Source organism: Lipotes vexillifer, unplaced genomic scaffold (assembly GCF_000442215.2).
Source record: "Lipotes vexillifer unplaced genomic scaffold, Lipotes_vexillifer_v1.1 scaffold740, whole genome shotgun sequence".
NCBI classification, from domain to species: domain Eukaryota; kingdom Metazoa; phylum Chordata; class Mammalia; order Artiodactyla; family Lipotidae; genus Lipotes; species Lipotes vexillifer.
Window position 1 is genome coordinate 2,474,391 of NW_006778610.1, and position 12,416 is coordinate 2,486,806.

Sequence of the window (12,416 nt, forward strand, 5' to 3'; positions counted from 1 at the left end):
ATATATATATATATATATATATATATATATATATATACACACACACACACACACACATACATACATGTATATATAAAACATATTACGGTATATTTATAAGAGTTTTTTTTGTTTTTTTTTTAACATCTTTAATGGAGTATAATTGCTTTACAATGGTGTGTTATTTTCTGCTTTATAACTAGAGGAGTGGTTTTGAAATGGACTCATTTCTTGGAGGCTCCATAGACAGGCTTCAGTGACAGCAAGGGTGTGAACAAACAGGACTCCTGAGGGCTCTGGGTCCACCAATTCTACTTCAACCAGAGCATTTTGCCTTTATCTCACTTCCATTTGGCATTTTCAGTACTGCTACATTGAAGAAAGAGTTCTCTTCCAGAAAAAAGTTAAACTACACCAGAATTTATGTTTACGAATATGTGTATGAATATATTTATATTGGAAGCCATGGTATATATTCATGATCATATAAGCACATATCTTGGTTGTGTTGGGGAGAAGAGACTGAGTCCTGGGAAAATGAATGCAGTTCACTCAGTTAAGAAGAAAGACATGAAAATAATCAGGATGTCACATATCTTTAAGGATATATTGAATTTATGTGAATTACTATAAACCTTGAAATTAATAAGATATTAACAAAAGCAGATTCCTAGGTCATGGCTATTCTAGTTCAGTTTGTAATGACTATGACCAGGGTGGAGCCTGGGAATATGTATACTCACAAAAGCCCCAGGTAATTTTTTTGATTTATTTTTTGTTTCTTGGGGGATTTTTTGGCCGCACTGCACAGCTTGTGGGATATTAGTTCCCTGACCAGGGATTGAACCTGTGCCCCTTGCAGTGGAAGTGCAGAGTCCTAACCACTGGACCACTAGGGAATTCCCTCCAGCAAGGTTTTTTGAGGGTCTTTCTTAAGGAAATAACTGGTCAAAGTCAGTGATGTACTCTGTCACCATATTTTTTTTTAACCTTCCTAATACTTCTAAGTAGTAGGAAGAACAGTAAATTCAATTTCTCTTTTAATTTCACCTTTTTATATTAAAGTAAAAAATTCCCTATTGATTCCAGAGCAGTTATTTTAAGGGAGGAAGCATGTCAGTGTGCTACAAATTTGCCTGTATTTTGACACATCTGCCCAAACCAAGAAGCTCAGAGGTGAATTTTGATTCTGCATTTTAGTTGATACCCATAATTATAGAAAAATCTGTTTAATACACCATTATGTATGACAGTAAGACATGCACAAATGAATGCACTATATTGAAATGAATGGTCAAATCTCCAGCCTCAAATTTTTCCCTATAAATAGATGAAAAAGGGAAGAATTATTGGTCAAGACCATTAACCACTTGCACATTTTGTTGGAGGCACCAACGGTTAATTATGACCTTGCTGGTGGAACTAAAATTATAATTAATCATTCAAGCCATTGTTACTTCTAAAGATTACAGCTTCAGAGAGAGAGGCCTGACAAAGCTAAACATTTTAATTTTTGTATAGAGTTCTCTATGTGAAACTGGGATTGTATCAATAGTCAGGCACCACTTTATTCTCTCAAATAAGAACTACACGTGATTAGTATAACATGGTACAATAGTTTAGCAAGGTGGTATCAAATCAAGCCAGGAAAAATTAAAATTTTGCAAAACAAAGAGTGACAAAAATAAATAGACAAAATAATGGAGAACATATTCATAATTTGGATTGAAAGAAAAAGCTCATTTCCCTAGTCTGTAAAGATAGCTCCAATGGATAAATGTCCATGGTATAAACAGACAAGAAACAGAAACAGTGGAAAATGTTAGTCTCACTGATAATTACAGAAATGTAAATTAAAACCACTAGAAAGCAATATCACTTTTCCATTAAATAGGAAAATGTGAAAAATGTGACAAAACTCAACATTGGCAGGACTTAGAAGAAAGTTGCATAGGTACCTTGCTGATGATGTTGTGAAATGATGAGTTACATATTCCTTGGAGCGTTTGGGCAGTCTGTCGAGTCATGTATCATGAAATCATGAAAGTGATCAGGCCCCCTGTACCAGCCTTACCGGCTGTGGGTAAGATACACCACCAAGGGACCTTTTAAAGGGGAGAAACTCCCTGTGCAAAGATGGTTAGCACCGCATCATATATTAATGCTGAAACTTGGAAACTGCCTGAATGCCTAGTTATTCAGAAAGAGCTAGAAAAGTGGTAAGTTAATATGACAGAATATACATATATTGCTATTAGAAGACACCAATATGAGGAATTCACAGGAATATAAAAAGATGTAAAAAGCAAAAAATGATGCATATATACACCTAGAGCCAAACTGTTAAATTATTTCTGTATGGCAGGATTGTGAGGGTTTTAGAGATGGAAACGTTTGATTTTCAGAACAGGGTTTCTCGAATTTAATTGCGCAAAAATGATCTGTGGAGCTTGTTGAACCGGGGGGTTTCTGGAATGTGGGTTCAGGAATCTGTATTAAAAAAAAAAAAACCTTCGGACCTGCTGCATAAAAAAATAAATAAAATTTAAAAATTAAAAAAAAAAAAAGAAAAAAACCTTCCAGTAATTATCTGTGGAAGACACTTTGATAAACATTTATTTAGTGATCTGGGTGCTGGGAGTCTTTCTGGTTTCCTTTTTGTGTCCATATCTTTACATATACACGATAAAATATTAAAAAGTACATTTTCAAGCATTCTGTAGACTCATCTTAATAATGAATATGTCCAGAGGCATACTTGGAATACTGAAAAATTCCATCAACGTGTGTATAGCACATAATTTTCCCCATAAGATGAAAATGCTTTAAGTGGAGAACAAAGCCCGGTTGAGATGCAGGCTGCTGGGCAGCAGGCTAGGCTCAATCAATAGTGGAGCACTCTGTGTCTACCACTCACCATTCAAACCCTGAGTCGGGAAAATCACTAAGCATCTCAGAACACTCACTACCATACTCAGCTTTCAGTAGCAGCTGACATAATCACTCCCCACTCCCTGATACATTTTCTTCACTTGACTTACAAGACACCATGTCCTCTTGGCTATCCTCCAATTGCTCTGCTGATTCCTTCTCTTCTTTGTTGTTCTCCATGACTCCTCACCCAGTCCATGGCCCTCTTCTCAGTCTATCTACATTTACTCCCTGGGTGATCTCAACAAGCCTTAAATACCATCTAAATGGCGTAGAGTCTCCCACCTGGACCTCCCTGCAAGCGCTTAACATATATATCCCACTGCTTACTTAACAACTCCACTTAAATTACTTCCTCTTTTTCTATTTTCTCTCTTGCACATTCCCCTTCAGCCACACTAGTCTTCATGCTATTACTCAAAATATGCAGTGTCCTCCTACTCTAGAGTCTTTGCAGTGGCTGTTCCCTCTGCACTGCCAAGGGAACGACTTTCCCTTCATTACATATCAACACAGTATTTCCATCACTTACTGCAGTCTTTGTTTAGATGTCTTCTTCAAAATAAGATGATCACCTTTTAAAAATTGTACCAACCCCCATCTACCTCCAGTAGCCCAATCCTTTTTACCCTGGCCTATCACCCTCTGACATAAAATATTATATACTTACTTATTATGTATACTGCTATTTTCAGTTTTCCCCACACTAGAATGTAAACTACACAAGGTCAGGGAATTTTTTGTTGCTGTTGCCTCCTGTCCATGATATATCACAAGTGCCTAAATAGTGCCTGGCATACAGTATCACTGCATAAATATATTTACTGAATGGTTGAAATCATAAGTGTCAAAGACACACGACATCCAGGCTCTATGGAACACAGTAATTTCATGTAATGATATCATCGTCCCTCAGAAAGATACAATTTTCTGTTGTTTCCTTCTCCAATTCAATTGTACATAAAATCAGCTTAATATATTAGTCATAGAAACTTGGAGAAACAGGAAGAAGTTGTATACTCAACTCAAGATGTAGACTAAGTAGAGAGAATCACTTGGATGCTTCTGGGAAGCAAAGTATTGGATCCTTTCTTTAAAGGACCAGGCATAGAATCATTCACGCACCCCATTGGTCTTTCTCTCTTAGCAATGCCTCACCAGGCCCCCTAAGGAAGATCACTTAGCGCTTTTATCAACTCTGTATCTTAGGAGCCCAGTTACATCATAAGGGAGAATCTAAAAGCAGCTGGAAAAACATCTTTGCCTACACTCCAATTCTCCCTATTTTTCCTACTTATCTTGGCTTCACAACACATACAAAATTTTGTTGCATTACGTTGTCTACTTCCCTTTCTTCCCTACTAGCCTGCCTGTCTCCTTGAGAGCAGGGACTGTTGCCATATCCCTGGTATCTACACAGTACCTGGCAGCATATGGTGATTGCTCAATTAACGTGCATAGAATCAATGGCTGATTCAGAGTCTCATCAGGTAAAAGATGTACTACAGAGACTTAATTAAAGTATTAATTCATACAGCATAGAGCTAATGAAAGTATTAATAAGTCACCACAAGGATGTAATTATGCAGATACACAAGATCCCATATTTTCATTCCTTTGTTAACCAGAAAAGCAGCACCTTCACTTCAGCTATTTATTCATCATCAAAACAGTCCTGGGAGAAAAGAAGTAAAAATCCAGAATTCCAGCAGAGGATATTTAGAGTGCTAATAAAAGACCTAGATTAGGTTTGAGTCCTGACTCAACACAGTTGTGTATTTGGACAAATGCTTATTAACCTTCCAAACCTCAGGTTTCTCACCTGTGAAATGGGACTACTATTTCTGTTAGCCTTCAGAATACTACTGTAAGGGTCAAATGAGACTGTAAAATTTCTTTGACATACAAAAATAATTATTTTGCCCATTCATTTTCTTTCTATTTCCCCTCAGTTTTCAGTCACCCTGAAAAAAATTAAGTATCTGAAGAACTATGATATAGTTTCTATTTATACCTAAGTCTTATACAGTAAGTTCCCTACATATGAGCCTTCAAGTTTCGAACTTCCAAAGATGCTGACGTGCGTTCACATGTCCGGTCACATAAGTTAGTTCATGTGTCTGGCGAACATTGTCACGTGCGTGCATCCTGTACAAGTGGCTGTGCTCTTGTGTACAGTGCTATATATAGAGTACAGTAGTACAGTATCTTATTTCAAGCCCAGGATATCCGGAAGCAAGGGCAAAAGTAGCAGTGATGTAGCTGGTATGCTAAGAACAGCCAGCTGTTGTACTGTACTACACTACTTTTCAAGATAATGTATTGTAAGATTAAAAATGTTTTCTTTAATTTTTGCTTGTTTTTTAATGTACTATTTGTGTGTAAAAGTATTATAAACCCATTACAGTACAGTACTATATAGTCAATTGTGTCAGTTGGGTACCTAGGCTAACTTTGTTGGACTTATGAACAAATTGGACTTATGAATGTGCTCTTGGAACAGAACTAGTTTGTATGTAGGGGACTTACTGTATATGAGTACTATGAGCTCTTCGGAAAAGGAGGGCAATGGGACCTATAGCATATGCCCTTCCTGTTTGCCCCAATCTTCCTTGAGTTAACAACTTTGAAGATAATAATCTAGCTTTCTTTTAATATTCTCCTTACACAGCTTCCCTTTTCACCTAGATTGGTTAATTCCTTACACAGCTTCCCTTCTCACCTAGATTGGTTAATTCCTTACACAGCTTCCCTTTTCACCTAGATTGGTTAATTGGATTGAAGAATGCCCAAGTCCAATCATCACTAGTTTTGACATTGTTTCAAATGCTGAATAAATGAAGCAATTCCCTAACTGGGCATTGCTGATCAAGGAAAGGTAAGCAAATCTGTTCCCTAATTTTTTCTATATAAAATACAGGAGCTCATTTTCAGGCTTCATACTACAGACAGTATCTCTTCTTTGATTTGATTCCATAGTCCTTGTTAGCTGTTTTTGAATCTCTCACCATTTTCCTACCTCAGTAACAAATAAGAAAAAAAAAAAAAAAAAATCTAGTGAGGTCACTGGAGAATTTATTACTCACAGGGCAATTTTAACACTGTCCAACACAAGTGACTACATTATCAGCTTGTAAAAAAGTGCCCAGGACACAAAATGCAATAACTACATTTCAAGTAAATTTTAAACAAACAACAACCACAAATGATTTAATACATGAAGACATATAGTGGTACTGGTAGTGACCACAGCAACCAGATATAATTTTCTAATAAAAATAAATTGACTCTAAAACTCCTTCCCAAAAGTTTATGTTATAAAATGTAAAACAAAAACAAAACCCAACTTAGGGCCAAAGCCACTTGCTTACCTGACTGATGTCACTTGTCCAGGCAGCTTTCTCCTGGCGTGAAGGTGCTAACAAGACCACAGTGAAAGGGGCAGCGTCAGGAGGCTCCACCACTATTTTAAAATCCAGGTGTCCAAACACTTGCCCAGAACCTTTGGCTTCAACACATGTAAACCAAACAATTAGATGTGAACACAAAAATATGAGTGATAGTTGCTTTCACATGGTTCTAGTAATACAATCAATGTGCATTTAAGTCCAGAATCTCATTTCAGCAATATGGTGCTTCTTGGGCCTGGGGAAGGCTTTGTTGAGCTCATAAGCAGATGAAGAAACTGAGATCAGTAGGTTACTCAGGACTAGGATCCTGCTTTCCTTCTCATTTCATGTTTTTTTTTTTTAATTTCCATAATTTACGGAATTCCAACACACTAATTCAATCTCTTTCTTTTCTGCCACTGCAAAGTCACTATCAAGAGACAAATTCAGTAAAATGTGAATTCCCAAAGACGGTTTAACCAGGTCACAGGTTAAGTGGCTCAACAGAATTTTTCATATATAAATGAATTCAGGGAATTTATTCTTAACATCTTTCCTGCTTCCTTAAGCAGCTCTTCTTAGCTATGAATGAATAAAAACCATAGGACTACTTAATTCTAATATAACTCTAAGTGATAGTATGTGACTTACAGTCATCATCGCTTGTATCGGGCTCCTCAACCAATGTACATTCTATTAGAGAGAGAACTCCACCTGTCTGGAAACAGACCAATTTTTCATTAAGAGGCTAAGAGTCTTTCACAGGTTGGGAACCTGTGATTTGAAAACCTTACATTCAAACTGCCACAAAAGAAAATAGCAATTGTACTTCATAAATAAATTTTCATAGAGTCCAAAATTAAACTTAGATGTGTAAAAGTAAACGAATTCATTGAACTTCATGGTTCTTCCCCACATCCGACTCTCACTCCCGATGTTTATAAAATTTAGCAAGTCAGTCTATGGGAGACTATATGGCACCTTAGGGGCCCTGTAGAGTGAATGCAGCTCAGCAAAGGGCAGAACTCTCCAACCAGGAAGTGATTTAAGCAGTAGGAAGCCTTGGTTGTGACGCTGGATAATATTTTCAGGCACTAATAACAGAAGGTACAGATAGGCAGACTTCTTCTGTTAAGAGCCAGCTAGTAAACCTTTTAGGCTTTGCAAGCCATGTGATCTCTATCACAACTGCTCAAATCTGCTGCTCTAAAAAAGCATGAAAACAGCCAGGGACAATGTGTAAGGAAATGAGTACGGCTGTGTTCCAATAAAACTTTACTATCAAAAACAGGCAACAAGCTGCGGGCCATAGTTTGCTCACTCCTGGTACTGAGCAAGATAAAGAAGCATTTAGTAAATATTATATAATCAGTACACTGCAGTAATTTGACAAGATTTTTGTAGCTCAGTAGTCACCAACTCGTAATTTTGTCCAGGTTATGATTTTAATTGCTCTTCTTTATGGCAATGCACACTTAAATTTCTATTACTTTGGATCCAACTGACAACAAAGTAAGTGTCAGGATTGGTAACTGTATATTACCTCACCATGAAATCTGACAATCTATTTTATGATAGCAGGCATAGGAAAGTCATAATTAAGTTAACCTCAATGCCTTCTTAAGTGCATGGAACATAAATGGAATAGTCATATAAAACCAGTACCTTGAGCAGATGCAGCTTTCCTCCTGAACTTCTTGTACAAATTAAAAAGTGTTTTGTAAACAAGAAGCATTGTCTTTCTCCTTCCTTTTTCAAAGACAATGAACCCAGGCGAACTTTACTAAGTTTCCCCCTCTCAACGGAAGGTACTTGAATAAGAGAACCTGGTGATCACAAAAGTGAAGAACACACAGTAATTAAAATTCTGTCAAGTGAGAGCTGTTCCTGATGTAAAAACACTAGGGCCTGTTTCCCAAGATACCAAGGATTTATTTGATGCACCACTGGAACAAGTAAATCCCCTGCACTCTGAGCAGAAGAAACGATGCATTACATTTTAAGGGTTGCACTAATTCCTACTATTTTTGTAAAACACTTTAGACTTGATTATCTATAAGCTGGAAAATGAGTTTAAAAGAAAGCCAAATTGAATTCAAAGAATGAGGCACTTCTGGCATCTGTCCTTCACAATCTGAACTCAATCAATTTATTTACATAAGAATAAGGTACATATTATATAATTAGAGTAATAAAATAACATAATAAAAAGCAAATCAAATTTAATTTTCCTGGAGCACTGAAGGTAGATAAATAGCATTAATACAGTTTACTTTGTATTTTAAAAATAGAATGCACAATACCTGTACATTATAAAAATACACAAATTATACAATTCAATGCAATTTAGTTAAGGACTATTTTTAAAGGGCAGTCATTTCAGGTTACATTTAAATGACATGTAATAAAAATTTTCTGTGGAATCTAAATGGAAAAGAAACCACATAAATTCTATACCTAGAACATTCCTGTGAGCAAAACTGTCTTCCATTCAATGTGAGAAGCTATGCATAGACTTTATATAGTTTCACCCTAATAATGACTGCCTGCTCCCCGCAAGAGAAAATTCTAACCTAAGTTAAATATCAAACCAAAAAGTACTACAAAAGATGCTAGCAAATACCTTGCCTCTGACTTCTGAAATGCCCTGAGCCAGTAATATTTCTACCATTTGTTTAATCCACCACCTACCCCAAATGCAGCCTGACAAAGGCTCCTTTCAGCCTCATAAGAACTATTAAATGACTATTTATCACTTAAATATTAACAGTGGTCATCACTAAGAGATGAGATTGCAGGCAACTTTATTTTCCTCTTCATACACTTCCTGGGTTTCCCGATTTTTTTGTTGTTGTTGTTTGTGTTAGAATAGTAAAACTATGATTGTGGGTCACAAAATGTTTACACTGACATATGAATATTCCAAACAGCATCTACTTTTACAGAGATCTAAAGATGTGCTGGGGGTAAAGAACCCAAGTTTCTATGGATTCCCTGAATTCCATCTATTCAGGTGAGTGTTTAGGTGGGGCTGCTTGACAAAGGCAGAATTGCTGAGGCAGTCCTGGGGGAGGGTGTGGGACTGGGGAATGAGGGCGGGAGAAGGCTTGGTTCCAGTGAAAGGAATGGGCAAGGAGGAGAGGTAGGTGGGAGCAAACCGGCAGAGAGCACAGGCAGCATGTAATTAAATATGAAAAATAACAGAGCAATGAAAAAAGCAGATGGCAGAATGCTTAGAGGAGTAGATGGACAAGTAACAGCAGCAGAAGGATTGTATTCATTAGACCCATGGGTGAAACCGAAGCCACAGGAGATCTTTCAGAGGACCTGGGTCATCCCCGCCAGGAGATGGCAGTGGATTCAGCAGCATAACAAACTGAAAGTCAGAAAGGGAATGGATGGGAAAAGACAGTAAGTTCTAGCTTTGCCATGGGCGGTCGTGAGTCATCCAGGCAGATAGGTTAGGGCAGAGCGGAAGACTGCAGCATAGACAGGTGGACAAGCGGGTTTGAGAGTCATTTTCAGAAGGGATATAATCAAGGCTCTGAAAACTGGATAATAATGTGTTCACTGGTAAATGCTTCTAGCATTTAATGATTTTGTAAATCAGAAATTATAGAGTACACTGTTAACTCATATATTAATCATTACCGTGAATTTTAACTTTGAGGTAAAAAATAACCAGTGTTTCCTTGGCAACTATACACTAATACGCTTAATCTATAACTGCTTATCTCATATCCAAATAGGAGACTGTGTGCATTAGGTATGTACAGAAGTCTATACATATGAATTAAAAGTGAGCAATTTCAACACTGGTTTATAAAATAAGCTTGTTGAAAAATAAGTTAAGTGGATCATTTTTTCACATTTCATCTTATGCTTGACATGATGTTTCAACACAACTATGAGACTTGAGGATTCCTTTCTAGTTAATACAAATTAGAGAACTCATAGTCTTGAAGCAGTAATTCCTCAGTATCTGACCATTGCTGTGATACGATATTTTGCATCACCATCATCATCAGTCTATCTAATAATTGGGGTCAACTTACCAAAACACTTCTGTTTTTCAATCACTAAATTCCCATAGCATGGCATTCAAGACTGGCTAATGCCCTTATTCTTAATTCCCCTCAGCGGTGTAAAAGAATGAACAGCAATTTCCAGGTTATTGGATTAGGCGTTTGAGACGGTATAACTATTTCTAGATCCCACGTTACAGTTTCAAGGGTCTGACACTGGTACACTGAAAGTACATGATTTTGAGTCTGGGAATGATTAAAGTACCACAGAGGTTCATGTCTCATTCTCCATGAATTTAGCTCTAAATTCGGTCACCTTTATTTAATTTTCCTGATTCACATTTCCACCAGACAACAATGACTAAGTATAATGGATTTTGCACAAAATGTCAACTTAAAGTGCCTTTATCTTCTAATAAATATTCATATATATTTCATGTTACTGAAAATAGACACCCATTCCAAAATTTAGATCTTGGTTTTTAAGGTTTATGTCATAATCTCACAGACACTAGCCTAGACGCATTTATGAACATTTAATCTTCACAACAACCCTAAAAGACAGCTACTACTATTAACCCCAACTTAAAGGGAGGAAACTGAGGCAAAGAGAGGTTAAGTAAATTGCCCAATACCACATAGCAAGGAAGTGGAGGAGACAGGACTTGACCTCCATGACGTGGCTATATGTCTACCTATTACTGCCGCAGACACTTTTGCTCAAGAAACTTTGACAAGATTTTGGAAAATAAATGACAGTGTCAGACCACTGCTATGATATAGTAGTCCTTTGCATCATACTCATCAACCATCTAGTAATTGGAATCAATTTACAATAAAACCTGTCTTTTCAATCACTAAATTCCTACAGATTGACATTCAAAATTGGCTATCACACCTATTCGGAGGAGGCCTTTCAGACGACCTTATTTTTTCTAGTCAGAATAAAAATTCATTTGAGACTGAAACCACACACATATTTGTACATAAGCACTTGCACACACACTCACGCACTGAAAAACAGACCGTATATCAACCCTAAAAGTAAACAATGCAAATATTAGTATACAATTAGAGATAAACTATAGTCCATTTCATAGAAAATAGAATCTCTCAAAGTTAAAAAACTTTTTTAAAAACCCACTTCAACGAGTTTTAAAGCCTATTAAAGGTATTTAGTAAAAGTAATAATAGGAGCAACCAAAGCAAAATAATGCAAACTTTCCAAATTGTCCGTAATTGGATTACTTTCTACTTTCAGATTAAGGTTTGATTTTTTAAAACCACCTTTATTGAATAATTCCCAAACAGACTAACCAAACCAAACAACACAGAAAAATACTGCTGAAAGGCAAATCATTATATCAACATCAATACAGCAATAACATCAGATATATTAATAGCTGACAGAAGCACCTCAAACATGTAGTACAGAACAAGCAATAAATAACATCTGGACATGAATCAAAGGGAGAGGTGGCTCATGACTGTTTTTCCTCCAGGTGCAATGAAAAAAAAATACGATTTTTTCATTGGATTCGACCTTCTAGCATTTTTCAACTAAGTTTGTAGAAATATGTTAAATGTTTATGTGTAATAATACTTTTCAGTCCAAAGTCCTTTCAGAAATTAAATACTAGTTATAAAAACTTTTGTTACCATTTTCACATAGTATACAGCTCAAGTCCTTCAGTAAGTATTTTTCAGTGAACTCCAATTACAAGAATAATACAAAACAAGACAGCTGACATTCAAAACTGCAGTTTTCAACAAGCAATTCAATTTAATGCATTGTTCATTTTCCAGGTATCTATAATGGAAAGCATTGTACTAGGCAAGAGAGAATTCATAAAAACCGCCCTTCAGAGTTACAATTACTGGGAGAGACAGGCATGCAAGCAAGTGGATGAAATACATGCACCAGGAGCAAAGGGGCTCAGAAATGATGAGGACGGTAAATTCATTCTAACTGGAGGGAAGAGGAGGGGAAGATGAGAAGGAAATTTAAAAGGCTCTTTAGAGGTGTCTGACCTGAACCTAGTAGGACAGGCAGACCTTCCATAGGCACAAGAAAGGTGGATAAGGGCATTCC

The 12,416-nt window shown here is 36.7% G+C and overlaps 1 protein-coding gene across 1 annotated transcript in view; it reads right to left on the minus strand.

Annotated features, from left to right (window-relative positions):
* Positions 1-12,416, minus strand: part of RASGRF2 (Ras protein specific guanine nucleotide releasing factor 2) — a 230,889-nt gene that overhangs the window by 115,862 nt on the left and 102,611 nt on the right. Inside the window, exons 10-12 of the mRNA XM_007451722.1 lie at positions 7,965-8,125; positions 6,951-7,017; positions 6,282-6,418 (exon numbers count right to left, since the gene is read on the minus strand). Of these exons, the coding sequence (XP_007451784.1) occupies positions 6,282-6,418; positions 6,951-7,017; positions 7,965-8,125 (365 nt within the window). The remainder of the gene's footprint in view (positions 1-6,281; positions 6,419-6,950; positions 7,018-7,964; positions 8,126-12,416) is intronic.